We start from the raw sequence: 22,553 nt of genomic DNA on the forward strand, positions 1-22,553 counted from the left end.
CCATGTTAGCCCTTAAAGGCTTCAGGATAGTTCCTCTGCTTATGAAGGTTAGCAACTTGATATCTGAGCTGTGACTTTAAAATGTGGAGAACTATTGGTTGAACTGGTGAGGATTTTGAACAGAGAAGTAACTACACTAGCACTGAGGTCGTGGTAGTGAAATGGTTATATCAAGTTATTTATTCAGCTTTATAAATATCAATAAAATTCTAGCTGTATGTAAGTACCTAATATAAACAACACAATATAGGAAAGCTAACAAGTCTACAAAATGGTATGTGGATATGAGAAAAGTAAGTGTGAAAAACAAGATTGAAAGAAAAATATTTTTTTGATCATGACAGTGTTTATTTACATAAAAAGAGGATTCAAAACAACAAAGTTGAACAAATAACCTGTAAAAAAATATTGTATATTTATGGACTCTACAAGTAGATCCTGTGTGTAACTGTAACACACAGCTCCACACAAAAAAGGGGGGAGAAATACTTTGAATACGCCCTCTTCCCTTCAAGACCCGAACGCGGCATTAATCAGCCCTCGGGTGTGGGCGTGGTCTATAAAGGGGAGGAGTTATTTGCGCGCGTGTATGTTTGTATGCGTGTACGTGTGTGTCCTCCTCCCTCGGCCGCATGAGATGTGCTGCCCTGCAGTCTTTGCTGCCACTGTTTTCGCTTCTTTCTCCTCCTCTTCCTGCCGCTGTCTATCTGTCCAGTCTGGGAATGTTGACCAACGTGGCCTGATCCAGCGCTGTCCAGTGTCCCTTCATCTTCAGACTGCTACGTTTTTGTCTCTGAGGGTCTTAGCCTGCCTGTACTGATCTGGCTGTGAGGTGAGTGCATGTTAGCGGATAAAGACTCTGTTCTCATGTTTGTTGAACGCGGGTGTGTGCGTGTGTGTTTGTGGTGCTTGGATTTTCTTTTTTAAAAAAAGTCGGTAGAGTGAGAAGTAAAAGTTTAATGAGCTGTAAATGACACATGCCGTTCGGAACACATGTGCGCACTGTGCGTAACCGCTCAGCTAGACCTGCCTCCTCCTCTGATGCCGTCCAACAGCAGACAGTTGAACTCTCAAAACAAGTTTATCCTTCGGACCGGGCTGTTGGATGCATATCTACCTTACTGCATACCCACGAGTGGAAAGCTTCCACTGGAGACACCTCAGTCTGTTCCGAGGTCTCGTAGCGTGCCGACAACCTGCTAAATCTTTATGCGCTTTCCTTCACTTTTCACAAAATCTGCTGTGACCCGACCCCCCTTTTTTTTGTACGGTATTTAAATCCCGACTTTAAAGTTGTTATAACGGCGGTACACAATGACCCATCGGCCGGGCTGCTTCTGTCCTGCGGGACTCTAGCTTGCCATGTTGCTTGCGCCCCCCCCCTCCCTCTTCTCATTTCTGTGAGAGTTTCACCAGTCTCGCATTATCGCTTTATCCTTTTAGCAGCATTTGCTTTAGGGTTGGGAAGGGTGGGGGCGTTTTCTCAGGGATACTCATGTAGACCCACTGCAGTGGTTCCCAAAGTAGGCACCGGGGACTCCCGAAGAGGTCTTTGGGTTGTTTTCAGGCGGTCGCATCAAGCGAGGAAATGCTAAATTGAAACAGAATTAGAGCCAGCACAGTCCAATTAAAGAAGAAGAATGTGGCTTTAATACCTAATAACTATAAAATATTTGATCAGTATGAAGCAGAATTTACATGTAAGTCATTTAGTAGGAGTTTTGGACATGAAAACGCCTAAGAACCCCTCCTCATTCTGGACAAATTTGACTGTTGCCACTTAACATTCACTGTAAGCATGCTGCAACTGCACTGTCATGATCTAATTTGTATTACACACTGCTATTTTACTTTGCAGGTAAAACAAAAGTGCTTGTGAAAGCCTGATCTTGATCTAATCTGTGTGCAAACATCTTGACAAAGCAACTCTTTTGACAGCGCAGCCATAATCTGCTCTGTCATTTAGACACTCTTCCAAATCCATTTCTTTATTGGCTGCATGTGCTCTCTGAATAAAGTTGCATGACCACCCAAATTTACAATATTTTTCCCAGTATTGGCATAAACAAAGTTGCTACCTCTGATTTTGTTATTAAAATCTTTCTGGTTTAATCAATTAAACTCATTAAAGAAACACTAAAAAAAATAGCTGTTCTGGCAGCTCTTGGGCTCCCCCTACAGTTGTTGGCTGTAATATCACGTCGTAAAAACAAGTCTCCATCTGAGCCCTGAACATTCACAGCCATACAAATGAATTTATGGTTGTAATGAGGAGGCAGTCAAATACACTATAAGACATTATTTACCAATAGCAACAATAAAGCAAACTCTGCTTTTTTCTGGCATTTGTTTTCTTTTCTTTTCTTTGTGCAATAAAATCCAGTCTAGTATTTTTTTCTTGTCCTGTGTCTTGATCTTTTTCTTCTGTTATTGTTGTCTTCGATCTCTTTGCTGCATCTGCTTGGGGTATTTTTAATGGACAAATGTGTCTTTGTTTGTTTTGTAACTTTGTAACTTGTGTGATGTGTTACAATAAAGAAAAATGAGGTGGTGTCAAGTTGGTATCTCAGTTATGGCACACCAAGGCAGATTTAAGCCTTGGAATGAGCACAATGTATGTTATTGTGCTTCATAAAGAGTTAGAATCACATAGTTTTAAGGTTCACATACTTTTAAATGTTCCTTTTAAATCCAGAGGTCCAGTGTGTAGGAAGTAGAGACATTTACTAACACTAACTACAAAATGCCAGCATCTGATTGGTGCATTCTGAACTACTGGATTAACATGGCAGTGTAGTGTGGTGGACTGGTATACAGTTAAGTATTTGTATTTAAACCGTTAATTCGAAGGCAAAATAAAATAAATAAAAAATAAAATAAGATTTTGGGCAATTCTCTGTATGTTGTTTTTCATTCCTCTGTCTAAATGTTGGAACATTAAACTTAATCCCAACTTATCTTTGAAAACAAACACAAAGCACAATCAGCAGCCTTTCTGGAGTGACATTTGAGTGGACATTTAGATGTTTTGGATTTGACTCTGAGGACTTACAGTAGTTTTATGATGTTGCTGCTTCTACAGCAGCAACATCATGCTGTGGTGGTACCTTCCCAAGGATGTGATTTTGTTGACAGCTTCCCATTTGACAAGGAAGGCTTCTCCTTTCCCCCCATTTCTATTATTTTTATACTTTTTCACACTCATTAATGCTGTGGTCATATTACTGTGCACATGGCAACAGATCAAGCTGTGGTTTCTTTCAGTGCTATTTCAAGTCCTTGCTAAGTAAGCACAGGCATGATGGGGCATGAACTCTGCAAGACTATGAACTGCCAGAAGACTGCTGACTGCACATATTGCAAAGAATTATGCAGTAAGCTATACTCAACCCACTCTAGGATTTAGACAGTCAAACCTTTGGTTTTTGACTGAAATACTTCATGCCTGGGAGTCATCACGCCAGAGATTTGTTGCATATCTCAAAACTTTAAAAATACTATTCTTGATGAAGAAGTGTATATATGAAGATGGATATCCATTTATTGGCATACCCATTGCCAACATTTGTATAGTTTCAGCTGTTATCCAAAGGGAAATGTGGCCAAGATCTCTCTTACTGTAGCTGGCACGGGCGATTTAAGAGCTTGTGGTCATGCTCCAGGCAGCATTCCATCAGGTCTTGCGTCAGCTAGCAGTCATTCAGCACTGGTTAGTCTAGGCTTATATACTGTTAATACCCCCTCACTGATGTCATGACACTATTAACCCAACTCTACTGAGGGACCACAGCACGGTTCATGTCACTGACTCTGGCTGAATCTAACAGCAGGGAGATATCGTCCTCGGTACCAGAATGTTCAGCTTGGCTGTCAGTAGTGGAAAAAAAATAATCCAGTCATGTCTAGGACTGTTATTTGTTTTCTGGCTAAAGGTTAAGTATGGCTCCCAGTTGCATAAGTGGGTGTCATTTATATATTTATACTTGGGTTAGTATAAGTTAATATTTCTTGTGATATATGGCTTAATTAATGTTTTGTGTGTTCGGCATCTATAGCTACCAACTCGTGTTTAATGAAAACTTGTTTCCAATTAGCTAAATCCTTGCAATAGGAAAAAACTTTGCGGTATTATCCTTCCCTCCTCCTCCCCCTCCATACTGCAAATATGGACCTGCACAAACCCGATTCTCACCACTTTCCACTTGTGACCCAATGTGATGCAATGCTTGCTTGTCTAAGTACAGTGGATTGAGTTTCTTAGTGCGGTGTTGGTCCAAATGTGGCTGAAAGCCCGCGTGAGAGGCAAGAATGTTGCCTTTATTCTAACGGTAACTAAACACCTGAGGGACCACAAGCTGGGGTGGATACAGGTAATGTGGTGTGGATGCAGGGTGATGATGAAATTATCTCTTTAGTACATAAGTCTACTGTTCTCTCCACCCTGTTCCCGTCACTGCATTTATCTTTGCCCCCTTGTTCATCTGTCTACCTGGCTGCCTCTCATAGTTTCATCATTTTTTATCTGTGTTTGCCTCCCTCCTGCTGATCTTTGTCTCACTCAGCCTATGCAATCTGCAGTGTCAAATCAAAACAAACCACGGGTAGTTGACTTTAGCAAACGTACTATGCAATTTAAAAACAAAAATGCACTTTTTTTTCCTGAGAAATATTTCTCAATATAAATTTTGAGAACAATGCAGATATTTTTCCTGAGTTAGAGCTCTGCCTCAATTCTAAGATTTGCATCTTTGACCATGTATGCATGTATTTTGCTGCACCTGACTTGATATTCTCCCCTTTGGTTTTCTTGTATTATTCCCAGACTTAGAGGCAATTAGGGCCTAATGTGGTGTACTTTGTTATTTACCAACAGGAATTAAACCAACCAAGTCCTTGTTAATGCGATTTTTTTTCTTTCTCCTCAGTCGACTACATTTGTTACTGTTCCTAAAAGTAAGTAAAAAAAAAAAAAAATCCTTTACTTATTTTCCCTCTAGTGACAACATAGATTAAGGGCCTGTGTTATTTTTCTAAAATGTAGTTTCAAGGTCAGGTTTATTTGGGTTTGATGTTTTGTTTTAGTGTGGATGATGAGGCCATGAAACTTTCATAGACTCAATTATGTTTTTATCAGCGTAAGGTTATTGACAGAGCAACAATTTTTCTTTTTGTATTTTACGGCACTGCATGCACTTTGTGCTGCTTCATATGTTGTAGTAAAAGATGATTTCCTAAGAAGACAAATCCATCCGGTGTCGCTCCCAGGAACCACCATTAAAACCAACTTGTACACAAGCATCACTGCTCCCAAGCCTCTTCCATTCATCTGTGCCATTGCGTAAGACCGGTTCTTCCAGGCAGCCGAATGAAATCCTCATCCAATTAGGCACTGTCCACATTTCCAAAAGGCCTTTCTCTCATAGACTGGTGCTATTCAGGCTCCCCCTGCATGACATCAGGCCCTCTCTTATAGCCCCACTTTACGCTGCTGCTTCCAAATAATGAAAGCTGCCAATTAATGACTAATCAACATGTGCAACAAGCACATCCAGTGAGGAGTGACTACCATCTAATCTGCTGATTAAAACAGAACACAGAGATGCTCTGTTCAACTCTCACTTTCAGGTTTCATTGCTCTAGAAGCAACAGTTGATACTGAAAGCCTCATTTTCAATCTTAAATGAAATTACATCTTTAAATTTAAATATTGGAATTATAGCTTTTTTGATGATTGCATACATAACAACAGCAACATTTTTTAACTGTGGTCAGAGTTGTTAGTGTAATACCATTCACCGCCCTCAGTAAATTGTAGTGGTTTAAACATTTCCCAGCTCGTTGGTATTTAAACGTAGGTATATTTTTCGACCTGAATCTGGAGCTGAAGAGTAGTGGGAATCAGAGAGGGAGGTGGGAGATTGCCAGCTCACAGCCCCCACCCTTCTCTCTTATGGTCAGTATGTTCACTCCAGCAGGTTCTTCATTTCCCCTGAAACTAAGTTGGAGCCGTGCCATTTCTAGATAGAAAAAGCTGTCCTGTGCAGACATCTAGTCCAGGTAGATCAAGAGTGGAAACACGTTTATCTCCTTTAACAAAGTCAGGACACTATTGACCCCTGGAAGCAAAAAAAGTATCTAAAAAGTGACTCTATGATACCCAGGAAGGAAGCTTACAAGCTGAGTTTGTGTGTTAGTTATGCACACACACCTTCACATAATCTGCCATTCTTAATTTCTCAAAGCCAGCCAATCTGAGTTTGTACGGCCCATTAATCAGCACAGGCTGTTTCATGAAGTTGGAGTTCACTTGGGTTGCCTGTGTTTTTTTTCACTCAGTAGCCTATATGGAAGGAATGTGCTCTCTGCGTTCCAGAGATGACTGAGCAGAGCTGAACAGCTTCGCATTAAGCTGTGTCCAGTTCAGTCATCTGAAGTTGAGCTGACTGAGGTGAACACATTTTACAACTGCACAGAGAGCAGTTAACACAGCTGAGCACTGTGTAGTTTTAGTTTCAGATTTTTATTTATTCAATCCAGCAATGCATGTCTGTTGGTGGATGTTTAATAAGATCCAAAGGAATTTATAATGAGGTTATTTGGTCAAATCTGTTATCTGAGCATGCCTGTTTGAAGGTGAATTAGACTTTCGTGTGGTATTGTTGCCTGAAGGTTCAGCTTGTAGACTCTTTCTTCTGTGGTTAAATACTTTTACTTATGGTCCATTGACATAATACAGATGCTGTAATCCAGCTTCTAAAGCAATACTTTGTCTTGGTTCAGTAATCGCTTTGAAAGTAGAAGAATGGCAGATTTATTGCATAAACGTTCTCTTCCAATATTACATGCCCAGAATTTCATTGAGAATGATGGTTGCAGTTTTAGTCAAACAACTTTTTATTCCTGTTGAAATGTGCTTTTGTGAACTGTAACAGATCTCATACAGCATCTGAGTTAAAAGTAAATTGACCTACCCTGCTTCCTTATTGCATATTGCACAATTTTTTATGTCACACTGTTTATAGATGCCCTGCTATAAATAATAGAACTAATTAGAATGAACTCCCTATTAGGAAAGGGTGAGAAACAAAAGGTAAATACACAGACAGCTAGCGGGGTGAGACAGGCAAACGGGAGAAGAGCACTAACCTGACAGCTTGCCAGTTAATACAAACAATCCAAACCAACAGGACGAGAGGGTACCCTTCGGGTGTGGGGACCAGTCCTGACTGTTTGTGCCTTTGCACCAAACAGTAGTTCAGAGTACTTTATAACATGTATCTAAGGGTAAGAACACATGACAGATATGCTTGTTTTAGTTGGTGGCTTAAAGCTGAGAAACTGTACTTAAAAACTCTGTGATCAAGCCTTGACCTTTAAGTGACCCCTGTGTTTTGCTTTATGGTACCGCATCATATGCCAAAGATTGGATTTCAACTCACTGGCTGTTTTGGACATGCATGCTGTCCGATTCAGTATCCTCAGTGAACCACAAGGAGATGACATCAATGCCATAACTGAATATTTGATATATTATATCATCTTCTGTGTGTACAGCATCGTCCCAGCAAAAGTAGTGAGGTGCTTCCCCAATAACAAGCCCTGGATCACCAGCTAAGATCATTCAATGTCTACACCAAGATGTTGCATATCGTCTATAAGTCTCTAGCGGAAACTGCAATCAGCTTTGCAGCCATCTGCCGGGCAGCAGCATCATAGCTTAAAGAGACTGAACAAACTGATCATAGAAGGCTGGTTCTGTGCTGGAGAGAACTCTGGAGCTGCTGGAGCCAATTGCCCAGAAAAGAATGCTGCACAACCTGCTGAAAATAATCATCTACATAACACAGTAAGGAAACAACTGTGTGTTCAGTGCGAGGCTTTGTCAAGTCCAGCGCAAGACAGAAAGTTACCAGAGACAATTCCTGCTAACAGTCATTGCCCTCCAGAACAAGGCAATATACATACATCTGTCATTTCTCTGTTATAACGGTGGGATGTGGAGAGGGAACATGGAGTCACACCTGCATTTCTTTTTCTAACTTATCCTGCATTTTGCACCATTCTATCTGCTCTACTGGTTTTCTGGTAGTCTCTGTGTTTGTGCAGCACAGCTGTGTTTACTTTGGGTGATGCTGCTGTAAGACCTTTATCACAGCTGCACAAACACACTTCAAAGATGAAAAAAAAACGCATTTTTAGCCAAATCATCTTTTTTGATCAGACTTTCTTCATCAATGTTGGCTGTTTACCTTCAGTCGTCACATGGCCTGGTTTTATGACAGAAATGTTCACCATGGAGATGGTTGATGAGACTATGATATATGAATTTTGAATTATGATCTAGAACATGGTAGAAATTATTTAGAACAATGTAGAAGTACAGTACATGCTGCATATACTGACCATTGGACATCAAGGGCCACATGCATAAAGCTGGTGCAGGTACAAAAATCCAGCATACCCTAAATATAGTCAACTATTGGGATTTATAAAAGCCATACTTGGCCGGAGAATGTTCCTATCTTCACGGAAGGTAGGAACATTGGTGTATGCACAAAGTCTGGGAAAACGGGAAACTGCAACACCAACGCTGCAGAATAAAATCAAGGAAATGATGAGGTGGAGAGTCTCCTGCCAACCAGTCAGTAAAAGAAAATGTGAAGAGTAAGCTTTGATCATTCATTCTGAAATTCAGCAGAGTGGGACGCAGACTGGAGGCTCGAATGTCTAGAAGTGATGCAACGCTTATGAAACACAAGAGGTGGATTTCCTTTATTTATTTATTTATTCTTACACAATCCTTTTTTAATTGTTGTCCCAATTTCCGTCAAGACAGTCTCCATTTCCCGCAACTCCTTGGCCACTTTGTTAATAGCAGTGATCATGTCCCTCTGCACCTGCAGGACTTCCTCTGACGACACAGCTGCTGCGGTGCTGTGTGGAGTCTCTAGTCTCACCTTCTCCAATCACAGCTGCAGCACAGCCGACCCAGTTGGAACACCCAGGAACTACAAAGAAATATTATTTAACACTAAAATAAACTGGCACCAATCTCAGATGTATCTGTACATATTTATTTTATACATTAAAACAAAAGACTACATTACCAGCATAATTACTGTCATTTAGCAGACACTTTTCTCCAAAATGATTTACTGTGGGCTGTAGTGTCTTGCCCAAGGCCCCGAGTGGAAGGTGTTAGTGTTCAGCCCTGTGGGATTCGAACTTCGATGTCCCACATGGCAGCCACAAACATCTGATGCATCTGGCGTGTCTTGCCTTCTGACACTGCGATGACAGCATCTGCCACTTGCTGCCACTATTCTGCCTTTCTGACACAAGTTATGCCCACGCTGTGCCCACCAATTAAACATTTTTTTGGTTTTTCATTGTGGTCCATCAGGATCTCTACCTCATACCCCGAAAAATTCATCTTTTCCCTTTTTTTCCTGCCCGAGCCATCATGTAAATGATGTGATGAATATTTATTATAGGCATTCACCTGACCTTTTATAACCACCATGTGGGCGTGGGAAGGTGCTCCCTCATGTGCGCTCGCTTTGTTTGATTCTGATTTATAAACAGATGATACCGTAAAAATGGGCCAATTTCAGGCATAGTCGCGAATGGTGATTAATCATGATTAACTTGTAAGCTGCAATTAATCTGATTAAAAATTTTAATCATTTGACAGCCCTAATATGTATGTATATATGTATATATATGTGTGTATGTATATATGTATGTATGTATGTATGTGTGTGTATATATATATATATGTATATTGCCAAAAGTATTGGCTCACCTGCCTTGACTTTCGTATGAACTTAATAGACATCCCATTCTTAATCAAATGAGTTCAATATGACATTGGCCCACCCTTTGCAGCAACTATAACAGCTTCAACTCTTCTGGGAAGGCTTTCCAGAAGGTTTAGGAGTATGTTTATAGGAATTTTTTACCATTCCTCCAGAACCGCATTTGTGAGGTCAGACACTGATGTTGGATGGGAAGGCCCACCTCTCAGCCTCCGCTCTAAATCATCCCAAAAGTGTTTTTTCGGGTTGAATTCAGGCCAATCAATTTCATTCACATCAAACCCGCTCATCTATGTCTTTATGGACCTTGCTTTGTGCACTGGTACACAGACATATTGGAATAGGAAAGGACTATTCCCAAACTGTGCCCACAAAGTTGGGAGCATGGAATTGTCCAAAATCTCATGGTAAAGCATTCAGAGTTCCTTTTATTGGAGCCAAGGAGCTAACTAAGGAGCCAAGCACAACTCCTGAAAACAACCCCAAACCATAATCCCCACTCCACCAAACTTTAAACTTTGCACAATGCAGTCAGACAAGTACCGTTTTCCTGGCAACTGCCATACCCAGACTCTTCCATCAGATCGGCAGTGGGTTAAGCGCGATGTGTATCCACTGACTGCTGCTGAGTCCAGTTCTTTACACCGTGGCATCAACGCTTTGCATCGCTTTTGGTAATGTAATCCAAAAGTCTCCAATATCACCAGAAAAAGTCTCTAGATTTATCGCTTGTCACTTTTTAAAAATTATAGTTGCTAGAGGGGTCTGAAAACTTGCTAAAGATAGCGCCCAAGCTCTGACGTGTTTGCTGTAATCGTACCGGAAACCATGCACTAACAAATGTTCTGCATTGTTTGCAATCTGCGATTAAATGCGTTAATATTTTAACGCGTTAATTTCGAACACATTAATTACGATTAATTAATTACAAAGTCCCACTCCTACTCTCTCTCTCTCTCTCTCTCTCTCTCTCTATATATATATATATATATATATATATATATATATGCACACACACTACAACAGACATCTATGTATTTGTCAGATTCCACACTGATTGGTGACACAAGATTAGCATTATAAGACCCTTGTGTTTGAAGTCCACCATCTAACATTCTCCCTCATGCAAGTTTGAACAGAAATCACTTTAATTACTTCAAATGTCGTAACCTCACTGGTGGGTACAGGCACTGCACCCTATTTCTTGTATGACGATAATTGCACTGCCAAGGTCATAGATGCTTAGCTTTCAGTGCACTGTTCAAGTGGAAGTTATTGAATCAAAGGGCTGTGTGAGGGTTAAGTCCCTGCACAGGAATGGCTTTGATTGTGTTAGCGGAGCAATTAAGTATTTGTGCATGTATGTTTGGTCAATAGAACCATCAAGAGTCCCTATGGCACATATGAACACTTTGAAACTGAGTGATAAAGTATTTAAATGCTACACTGAATGCTATATTATCCCTGTTGAAACAGAACTCCCAGTATGCACCTGTGATGTCAAAAGACAATGCAAAGCTTTAATTATGTGGGATTAAATGTTTAACCTTTAATCCACACAAAATAAGGGTTGCTGTTTTGATAAGGATTTAAGCTTCAATGAGACACAGCTAGTTTATTTAGCTTCTAATCGTTAGCTAACTTCTGTCCTTCTTGCACAACCTCCTGACTCCTGAAAAATAATCAGCATACAGTTCAGCCAAAGACTGTCAGCGAGTTTGTGGTGCTTAATGAGGGGCTGCTTGGAGGGTTCGAGCTGATGTTAATTTGCTTTGTTTTTGTTGTGAACTGTGTGTCTGTAAATAATGTGTAAATGACAAGTTGTCCTTGCATGCCAGCCGACAAGGCCACACACATGGATTGACACAGTAGCTGGCATGCACATGCCCACTCGTTACAGTCTTTTCAGTGTTCAGTGGATCTGCTGACTGTGGTGCCAAACCCTTTGTTTAGAATGCATTCATGGTTTGGTCATTATTTGCAAGCCTAATTTCTAAAGTATGAAAAGAAAAACTCCTTTCAATTTAAGCAATGGCGGCAATGTTTAAAGATTGTTCATATTCACAGAAAAGGTTCCAGCTGATAGGCAAACCAGGAACCTTCTAACCGACACACCAAAATCCTGCCTTGTAACTATCATGCATCTCTGTTTTATCAAATGTTCTTTTAAAATAAATTGTGAAGCTTTGCTCCATGAAAATTCTCCCAAAAGTAACTTTTTAAATCTGCCTTATAAGCCATAAGGAACTTGTAAATGCAATGTAAATCTAAGCTGGAATGGAAAAGCTGGATGGGGGTGATTTTTTTTTTGGGGGGGGGGGGGGTGGAAAAGTGTTATTTGTTGTTGCTTACAAAAGTGAGGGAACAGAAGCAAAAGATTTACTGGCAGATTGAGACGTTTGCAATGATGTGGATGCTGTGCTGATGTAGCAGAATGTTGAAAGTACCACGCCAGAAGATTAAGTGGTTGATTTACTGTTAAACCTACTTTTCCTACCCTCAATTGTGGTCACAAACGTTATTGACTGAAATAATATTGCAGATGTAAGAGGCTGACATCAACGTCCCCCAAAGGATGTCCAGGCTTACTTTTACTGACAGAGACTTTCAGAATGGGTAAGTCAGTTGAGGTGGTTTGGGCAGCTGTCCATCCCAGATGTCCTCTAAGTAAAACTACCAGCTACCAGGTAATTAAATCTTTCATCTGGCTTGGAAACTTGGTGATCTCCCTAGAGGAGCTGTGAAAAGAAGGGCTGTAGGGCTTTAGAACTTGTGGAAATATTCACACTAGTGGTAGGTGTGTGTCCTTGGACCAGACACTTCACCCTCATTTCTTTCAGCGTCGGCGTCGCAGGTGAACAAATGTGTATTACTGTTCGATGGTGTTTGGAGAGGCCATTGGCAGGGATTGGCTGCCACATTTCCGTCACTCTGCCCCAGGGCAGCTGAGGCTACACAAGTAGCTTACCATCACCAAGTTTGAATGATGAGTGAATGAATAATGGATTTACTGAAAAGTGCTTGGGTGCCTTGAAAAGTGCAATATACATCTAATCCATTATTATTATTATTTTGTGCATAAGCATAATGATGGATGCCGTTATAGACTTAACATGAGATAACCACTGTGGCATCTATCATTGCCTTACAAGCTTTCCTCACATCTTATGTGGCCATTGTGTTGACTGCTGTGGAAGTGCACAGATGGCCTTCATTCCTCTTCAGTTCAAGTGACAGAGTTGTGGAAATAGCTAGCTGCAGCTCAAGGTAACTTTCAGAATCACACACACACACCATGGACTTTCGGGTCTCTGTGTTTATATACAGGCAAATCCTCCTTTTTTGGGGGGATCATGGTTTGTCATAGCACACTGATGAAAAATTTACGTGATCGGATGAGAAAGCAACCAAAAGCCGGGATCTTAAGTGCTACTTGGCTCAGCAAAGTACATCCTCAAAACAGCCAATGAGCATCTTCTCCATTTTCACAGCTTTGTCTTTTAGGATAGATTTGTCTTTGCATTGCCCAGAATAATAGACAAACTATTATTCTCCTTGTGTAGTTGCATTTTAGACTATTCTATTGGCATTCACACAATCACTTCTCAGTGATTTCTATTTATTAATTTTTTGCTTTAGATGTTTTATTTTTACAAGCTATCTCTGCTCACTGCACTGGTGTTGAGATGTCTTGAGTGCAATGCATTTGTTAGTAACTTAACTATAAACATCTAAATGGTCTTTACGTGGGAAAAGTGCTGTTAGCATATCAGGGTGATGTCAAGTGAAATAAACAGCACAAAAACTAAGGTCATTTGTGTTTGATTGATTATGTTTTTGCTGTAACAATGATTCTTAGCAATACATTTTGTTTACCAGTGGAAAGTATGTTTATGTTCCTTTTAAGTATGTCACATTTATAAGCAAAATGCTTTTGAGGGATGAGCAATAGAGTTGAGTATGTGGGTTGTACCCATGAAAAACTTGCCAAACATCTTATTCTCCTATTGACTCCAGGACTTTAATTATCCAAGCACCGCGCTGGAGCTCCAAAGTGTGGAGTTAATTCGACAAAAAACACTGCTTCACTCTCAAACAGTTTACTAAGCAATCAGAAGTTGAATGGGGCATTAAAAAAATGTGTTTAGGATCTACACTATCATGGCTATAGATCCGATAGAGCAGAGACGTTGGTGAATACTGTAGCTGTAAACATTGCTACCCCAGTGTTGTTGGTGGAGTGGAGGGTAAGCTTGTGAAGCCTGGTTATTACTTGTTATTTATGTCACATATTTTGTCTGCACATCGGGGTGGAGGGGAAGTGTGTAAATAACTTTGGGCTGTTTAGTTTTTAACTGAGCGTGAATGGAAGAAATGTTCAAACGCAGCGTGAGGTTAAGGAAGTTAGCTTCCGATCTGTCATATACAAAAAGGCCAAATCCACCGCTTTATGGGGACCCAGACTACATTAGACCAGATCCTGTAGAAAACTACCACTTAGGATGTTCAAATCTGGACTGAATTATTCTACAGAGCATGCAGATTCATTAACACACGGTTCAGTTTGTAATTGTGAAACCTCGTATTCTATTTGTGAAAATGTTAATGGGGAGGGGGGTATGCAGAGCACATTAGACTAGGTCCTGCTGAAAACCTGCATAACTGGGATGGTAATTATTCCATAGAGCTGGTAGATTAATTGAAACACTGTCTAAATGCACACCGCGCCTATTTCTTAATGCATTGTATCTAGATCTAGAAAAAACAGTTAAGGCTCGGGATAATTTTATTCTTTAACTCATATGAATTGTTTGGTGTTGTTTATTGTATTAAATTATTAAAGTCCAAAAAATCCCGACATGTTGGCAATATTAGGACCTCAGTAACTTGTGGAAGAACCATGCACAGCCACAAGAGCCTGGCACCTCCTCCTTATACTGGCCACCAGCTTGGTCAGACACTTCTGTCAACCTATTCATCAACCAGCATTTGTTGCATGTCAGCCAATGTGGTTGTGTTGGTCACTCTGGCACAAACGTCACACTCAAGCTGATTCCACAAGTAATGAATTGGGTTAAGGTCAGGGCTGCAGACAGGTCATTCCATCCTCTCTACTCCCGAATGCTGAAGGTAGTCTCTGATAAACTCTGCTTTGTGGGGGCAAGTGTTGCCATCTAAAACATGTTTCCCAACAGTATGATTGACTGTCAACAAGCATTGTTACAACAAAGAAATGAATGACTGAACACACGTTTTTCTTACTTTTCGTGCTATGTTTAGTTTTTGTACTGGTGGTTTTAACAGTGTTTGACCTCCATTTTGCCTGACATACATATGGTATTGACAATGTCCACCTCTTTACTTTTTTTGGTTAAATTTTAAAGGTGAGATTAAAGCAGAAATCTGCCTCCAAACTTGATTATGCCTTCAGTGTTACAGCTTCCACAATGTTAATAAAACTAAGATCTGGCTTGAACAAATCTCATTTCATCTATGAAAATCTCTGAAAACAGCACAGCTGTAATTCTCACTTTAATGCTGTTTTAAAGCTTATTTGCACAGACACTGGTGAGGTAGTTAACACAAAAGCTGGATCAGACCTATTGGAACACTTTTATCTAGATTATGAGCAATCTAATCACTTCTGGTGGGGAACATTTTACAGCTGCAGCATGGTTCATTACTTACTTGGCCAGTTCCCACAACTGTAGTTCCAGCCAAAACCCAGGACACACCTACTCATTCATTTCTGAATGAATAGGTGTGTCAGAATTTTTGAATGCTGCAGTTTGTCACACCACACAAGGCCAGTTTCTCACTGGGAAAAGCTCCACCGGTAATGTATGAAGCATTTCTTGCCCACCCGTCTTTATGTAACATACCACACTTAAAAAAGGCTTTTGATTAATAAAAACTGTACACCTTTTTTAATTTTGAATTAGTCTGCAATTAAATCAAAGTTAATTACACAGGGCAAATAAACTTGAATAATTAAACAATTAACTGTTAGATCATCATTTTGTTCATATCCCTTTGTCAGGAAGTTTTTTTTAGCATTGTGTGTGATAATTGACTGTAGTCACAGACAGCAACATACACAATTACAGCTTCTCCGAAACCCAGAAATGGAGCATACACACCTATTCAATCACACTTATGTGGAGCTTACTGTACAGAAACTTCAGCACACGCACTGTTCACATATTTATGCAGAGGTACATGTACAAGCAGAAGTGCACACATGTAATATAAACACTGTGTGGCCACAAGGGCAGCCCACTCACAACCGCTAACACAAACACAAGATAATATTAGCTGTCTGTGAAACGGCAGCTCATATTTTTAAAATACAAACTCAAGGTCATGAACTGCTGCATAAAAGACCTTCACAGTTATGAGCCTGAGCCGCTCGGCTCTAAATTTACTCTGGGGTCTAACTTCAGACCTGGATACATGCCTGCAGGGTATTTTGGGGTAACTGTTTACAGGTATTTATTTAGTAGCAGCAGTGCCAAGAGGTTAGTAGGATACCCACTTTAAGAAGTTCAAATACACTAAAGTTCATAGTGTTGAATTTATGGTTATATAGTCCAAAGATGGCCGAGAGTTTGGCCTCTTAGAACAGAACTACGTATTTAAGACCTCTTGAACGCGGCATCTATTGCAGTTATGTTTACAAAGACCACAACTCAGCAGATTGTTCAGTTAGTCATGTTAAATTAAAGTATGGTCAGGGGCGGGTCTAGAAAAGTTTTGATGGGCAGGGGTGCATACTGGGAAAAGGGTGGCACATGCAAATGACCCATAAAACCTTGAAAACAAAACAAAACAAAAAAGTCAATGCAAATGGTCACTGGTATGTTTATTTCTATCAGTCCTAGTTTGTTTAGTATCCTGCCAGGTATGCCTTTGACCACAATTGTGCAAAGACTTGAGATAGTTTATGGATGATCAGGAAAAAATAGTTATGAGCCCAAAAAAGGAGCTGTAAGCATGTTTAGTCAACATTCTGCTCTATTTCACTTGGCAGATTGACAGGTAACCCTACTTTAACACACCTGAATTAAATGAATGGCTCAGTAACAGGCTTGCAACGACCTTGATGAGGAAGTTCATTAATCTGAGTCAGGTGTGTTGGAGAAGGAACATGTCTAAGACATGCAGGGAAGTGGGTCCTGAGAACCTGGAATGAGAAACACTGCTCTAATGCAACTGGCAAGCCCATGCTGTATAAATTAATTTACTTATAAACCAAAAGAAGCAAAGCATATGTTGAGTAAAACATGTTTATTTTTCCCAACAACTATTCATTCCCAGTTGCAGCTTGATGTTGTTTACTGAGGATCTATGTGGGTTAAGATGAGCTCTGTGCTATATCTGTCCTCTCAGAACTTGGACTTCATCTTCCTTCCCTTTAGTCAACCTTCCTCTTATGGACCATCATCCCCTCCCCTTTCTCTCTTTGTAATTTTCCACTAACCTCCATTTGTCTGCCCACAGGTTCTACTCTGTCCATCTTACATTGAATCTGATCCAACCAGACGAATTGTCCGAAAGATTTGAAACACACAAACCATGGCTGTGGCCAGATGTCCGGATTATTTCCTGCATCATCCAAATTATCAGGTACTTAAAAATTATCTGTAAAATATGTGTATGTTGCAAACAAAACCTTTGGCAATATAAGGAATGACCCAAAACAAACCTGTTAAGTCAAGCTTTAAATTCAGTAAAAAAGTACATACCACAGCTTCACTCACAAAATTGTTTTTTTATTTATTTATTTATTAAAAAGTAAGTTTTTGCTGAACTGCAAATGTGTGATTGGCTTTACATGTTTATATTATTCTATTGTGTTCAGAAGTTGCTAATTCGCAGATAATAGCTAGCTGGTATTGTGAAATGTGAACTCAGTCCTTAAAGCTGAGGGCTGTTATAATTATTTACATAGGATTAAAAGTAAACTGTCCAAGTAGTGTACATTCTAAAGAATCATTGAGTGGTGTTAATTTAAGTCACTGCAACAGACTGACTACCTGTCTAGGGTGCACCATGCCTCTCGTCTGCTAATTGCTGGGATAGGCCCCAGCTTACCAGCAACCCGGAATTGGAATAAGCGGTATGGAAAATGGGTGAATAGAGTGATGGATTCAAGTCATTACAGACCTCAACAATAATCCTACAATCAACAGTCTACTTTTATATTTAGCGGTGCATTTAATTACTCAGAGTATAAAGAGATGGAGCTAATATAAAAGAGTTACACACCATTAATAATTGCAATAACATTAAAATCATCTGAAATTGTGTAGGCCACCCAAACAGCTCTGACAGGGCCTTGATGTTGTCAGTGCCGACAGGACATACCAACAGATCCTCTGGGGTTACTGTGAGGTGTCTGACACTTGATGAATAACCAAAACATAAACCTGTTTGGGGTGATAGGTGGCTCTGGATAGGAGAAATGGCTCACAGTTAGATGTGGAAGAATTTGGGAAAAGTTTAGATAGATATATGACCAACCCAAAACTGCTAGGATCTTATGCAGCTCCATATTTTGCTGTTATGTACTAGCTAATAGTTATATAAGAAGAAACCAAATGACAGAACAAAATAAGAAGAAACACATTTTCTTATTTGTATGTCTCATCTTTTCCTTCAGTAATTCTTGGTGTAGTGCCATCGCTGGTGGAGAGTGAAACATGTTTATTTAAATGGTCTGATTCGTTTTAATAGTTAATTGAACATCATCTAGATCCAGAAGAGTATTGCACCCCCCCCCAATTGAACTGTTTCCCAATCTGTCTGAGGCTATGTCCACATGACACTGAAGCCAGTTCACTGGGCTCCAGACTAACTTTTTTTACGAGGAGCACAGTGGCCCCTAACTTAAATTTTTAGGAGCACTAGCAGAAAATTTAGGGGTGCACATTGAAAATGCCTTGCATAGCAAATATTTACTTTTCCTCTCATTTTCACTGTATTAGTAACAAATACTTGAACAATAAATTCAGAAATTACAATGTTTACAATGCACATTTTTTGGTGCAGCAGTTGACACAACATAAAAAAAAAACATCTTACTGGCCGCTCTAAAACAAAATAAGTAGACATAGAACTTGTCAAATCAAATTAAATCAGATTTGATGATTTGATTATCACTTTGTAGTTGAAGCGGAACAGCAACTTTGTCACCATCATCCCCCAGAGGGCATGGTATGACTTGTCCATGTAATTCTTGACAATAAACACCTTCAGGGACTGATACTCCTCTCCAGCCGCTGTTCCCAACTCCTCAGTAAGAAAAGTAGCTATTGGTTGTCCTAAAAGTCGCTAGAAGTCACTAATTAGCATAATCAACCTAGTACATACAGTTGTAATGGATGCTGCCATAAAGAGGCATGGGAAAGGCAAAAATTGATAAAAAGACATCCTAAAAATGTTTACAACAGCAAAACTAAATAAAATAAAATAATAATTCTGTCAATATTTTCTTTATTTTTTAGTTAAGTCTTTTTTAAAGTGTATTTTGTTTTTTAAATTAGGAGTCTGGAACATGTCACAACACTTTTAACTTCATAAATATCTTTGTCTACACTCTTCATTAATAGACATTACTATCTGACGGTAAGCCAGCGCAGGATCCTCCAGCAGCAGCGTTGTACGTTTCATTTTCAGCCTGGTCATGAAACAGAGGTGAATGTTGTCTGTTCTGAATGCTGCTGCTGTGAGAACAATCCTCGTATGAGAGGGGTCTGCGCAGCACCTGCTCCTCGTTGGGAAGAGTAAACTACATTCATTCACGTCAGTCTCCAAAAGTCTCCAATAACACCAGAACAAGTCGCTAGATTTGTCGCTAGTCACTTTTTTTTAACTTGTTGGAACCTGTTGGAAGCGAGTCAGTGGCAATGTCAACAGTTTCTAACAGTAAATTCACTTCTGTTAGTACAGGACATGACTGTGTGTTTAGACTTTTCTTTAGTATAACACGTTTAAGGTCTACAGTACTATATAAATGAAGCCAAACAAGACCAAGCAAATCACATTTAAATGTTGTGGATGACTATATATAGATATAGATATAGATATAGATAGATATAGATTCACAATGGTCAGAAAGGAAATAGTTCCTTCTTATTATCTATGGTTGAGCTGTTGACTTTGTACCACAAATAGCCATTATACCCACTCTGTAGTCAGTTTTTTTCCCTAACTAAATAAAAACTGAGGCAGTCACTGAGGCACTCCTGCCCTTTGTGTTTCAGTTCTTGTGTGTCTAATCATGTAGACTCTCAGTTATTCAAATCGTGATTGCCATTTTAACTGAGAACTGGTTTCCAATTTACATTCCTGGTTAAATTAAGGTTAAATAAAAGTAAGGAATAAGAAATGATTATTTAAAGTAAAAGGCAAGTGGACTTCTGTTTTTGTTGCCTTAGAATGCGTTGCATCTGTGAAGCATCAGTTTTAACTGGCTGGTGGAGAGATGCAGTCTTACTGGTCTGGTGAGGTTATTTCCACCTTGAAAGTTAAGGTCACGTTTGTCTCACTGACCCAGTAAGTAATTTGGCCGATTGGCTTCCCCTTAGATCTGTGGTTCTCAACATTTCTTCCTCTACCTTGGGCCTCTATATTTCTTTACTCCAAAAAATATCTTGTTGAATGAACATTGAAAAAAAAGAAAAAAGGGTTGCCATACAGTTAACTTAATATATGCAGTTTGAGTCAACAAACACAAAGTTGAGTATTCGGGTTGATTTAACTAACTGACTAAGGTTGGGTCTAATTCAATTTTATATGACTGGATAATCTAATTGTACATTAGGACAACAAAACTATTTGGCCCTAATAACACTATTGCATAAAGTAGATCCAATTAATTTTCTATGAGTAACATCTGCTTTAATTATAAGAGTACATTTTCAACATTTTTTTTTAAATGTATGCACCGTGACACTGGACCATGAAAACACTTAGATTGTGAAAACACATTAGTTTTCCATAATTTATTGGTTAAATTCAAAGGTGTAATGAGGACCTCAGGCAGGAGACCCAAATGCAGGATGACTGGCAACAGGCTGATTTTTAACAGATTTATTAATAAAATTCTTACAATGGCTGGGTCTGTTTAACAGGCTTGAATAGACTTGACAAGATGATGTAAGCATAAGACACGGGGGTAAGGAGAAACAGGTGGAAACAATCGGGGCTAGGCAATCTCACAGGCAGAAGACACACAACGGCAGGAAGTTAAGGGACCTGAAACGCGGAGAGTTAGAGATTTCAAAATAAAATAGACAAGGCGATAGAGAAAACTCAACCAACTTCCCGTGACATCACAAAAGGGTCTCGTACTGAAGGTCTGCAGTCGACAGCTGCAGAGTTCATTACCTTTTGCTTTATCTCAAAGTGCATGTGTCTTGAAATGTTTTGTGAACCATGATGTTTGATCATTCTGGGTCCAACACTGTGTACCAGGACTTTACAAAGGTTTTCGAAAATGTTCTTTTTGGAAATATTTCTTTGAAACTAAACCAGTAAGGAAGGCAAAAAGCTCTTCATCACAGTTGAGGTATCCCTGAGGTTATCATTATAGAAGTCCTAACACTCATGATTCCTTTGACTTAAGAGCGCCTTGCTGTCTAAATGGGTGTGTCAATCAGCGCTGCGTAACGACCAGCACACAGAGTGCTTCTAGAAAATGTTGTGGCTCACTGTTTGACTTTTCCAACTCAGCACTTTAGTTTGTGCATGAAGAGCAGATTTGTACACCATGATGTTTGATTCAGGCCTCTGGATCTGCTTACTGGTCTCATTGTAATAAGTAAATGTGTCTGCAAGGCATTCCATGCCAATTTATAAGAAAGCTCAGTCAGCAGATTCCACAGTGTAGTTTAACGCTTTCAAGAAATATTTCTAAAATTCCATAAAGTGCATCAGTGTTTGCCCTGATGATAGTCTACTTCTGTTTGTTTGAAGAGCCATATCATTATTTAGCCTTTGTGGTTTATAAATGTCTTAATGGTCTTGGACCTTATTATTTATCTGACCTGCTTTTAAATCATGAGTCCTCACGGAACCTGAGGTCCTCTGGTACCGGCTTTTAAGTTGTTCCTAAAGTAAGAACTAAAGCTTACAGCGAGGCCTCTTTCCACTATACGGCCCTCATCTGTGGAACAACCTGCCAGAGAACATCAGGGCCACAAAGACTGTTGATATTTTTAAAGAGGCTCAAGACCTTCCTTTTTAGCTTAGCTTTTAACTGAATTTTATTTGAGCTTAATTTATTTTATATATTTTTATGTTATTTTATTTAATTTTATTCATTTTTATGATTTTTTTTTAGCACATTATTTTTTTTAACTAAGTCCTTATTGTTTATGTTTCTTGAGGTTATTTATTTATTTATTTATGGGGGGGGGGGGGGTATTTTGTTTTTGTGTGTGAGTGAAAGAGACTAATGAGTGTGTTTTTAAATTGCTATTCTGTCTATGTTTGTGTGTAAAGGCTTGTTTTATTTTTAATATGCATGAATTGTTTTTATCATGTAAAGCACTTTGTGTTGCCTTTGGCATGAAGAAACACTTTTAAAATAAAGTTTGATTTGATGATTTGAATCTAATTTCAACATCCTCTGTGGAATGAAGACATCATGTACCTTCTGTGATATTTGGCACTTCAGACAGGGAGGCATTGACCCCTGGTTTGGAACCAGCACAGCTGGAGGTGGAGTCT

At 39.5% G+C, this 22,553-nt stretch overlaps 1 protein-coding gene across 3 annotated transcripts in view; it reads left to right on the forward strand.

The window, feature by feature from the left end:
• The first annotated feature begins 643 nt into the window (after positions 1-643).
• Positions 644-22,553, forward strand: part of LOC121642412 (growth factor receptor-bound protein 10-like) — a 65,882-nt gene continuing 43,972 nt past the window's right edge. For all 3 annotated transcript variants that reach the window (XM_041989145.1, XM_041989148.1, XM_041989147.1), the window contains exons 1-2: positions 644-832; positions 17,319-17,444. In XM_041989145.1, the coding sequence (XP_041845079.1) occupies positions 17,394-17,444 (51 nt within the window). In that variant the 5' untranslated portion in view covers positions 644-832; positions 17,319-17,393. The remainder of the gene's footprint in view (positions 833-17,318; positions 17,445-22,553) is intronic.

Source organism: Melanotaenia boesemani, chromosome 6 (assembly GCF_017639745.1).
Source record: "Melanotaenia boesemani isolate fMelBoe1 chromosome 6, fMelBoe1.pri, whole genome shotgun sequence".
Taxonomy (NCBI): domain Eukaryota; kingdom Metazoa; phylum Chordata; class Actinopteri; order Atheriniformes; family Melanotaeniidae; genus Melanotaenia; species Melanotaenia boesemani.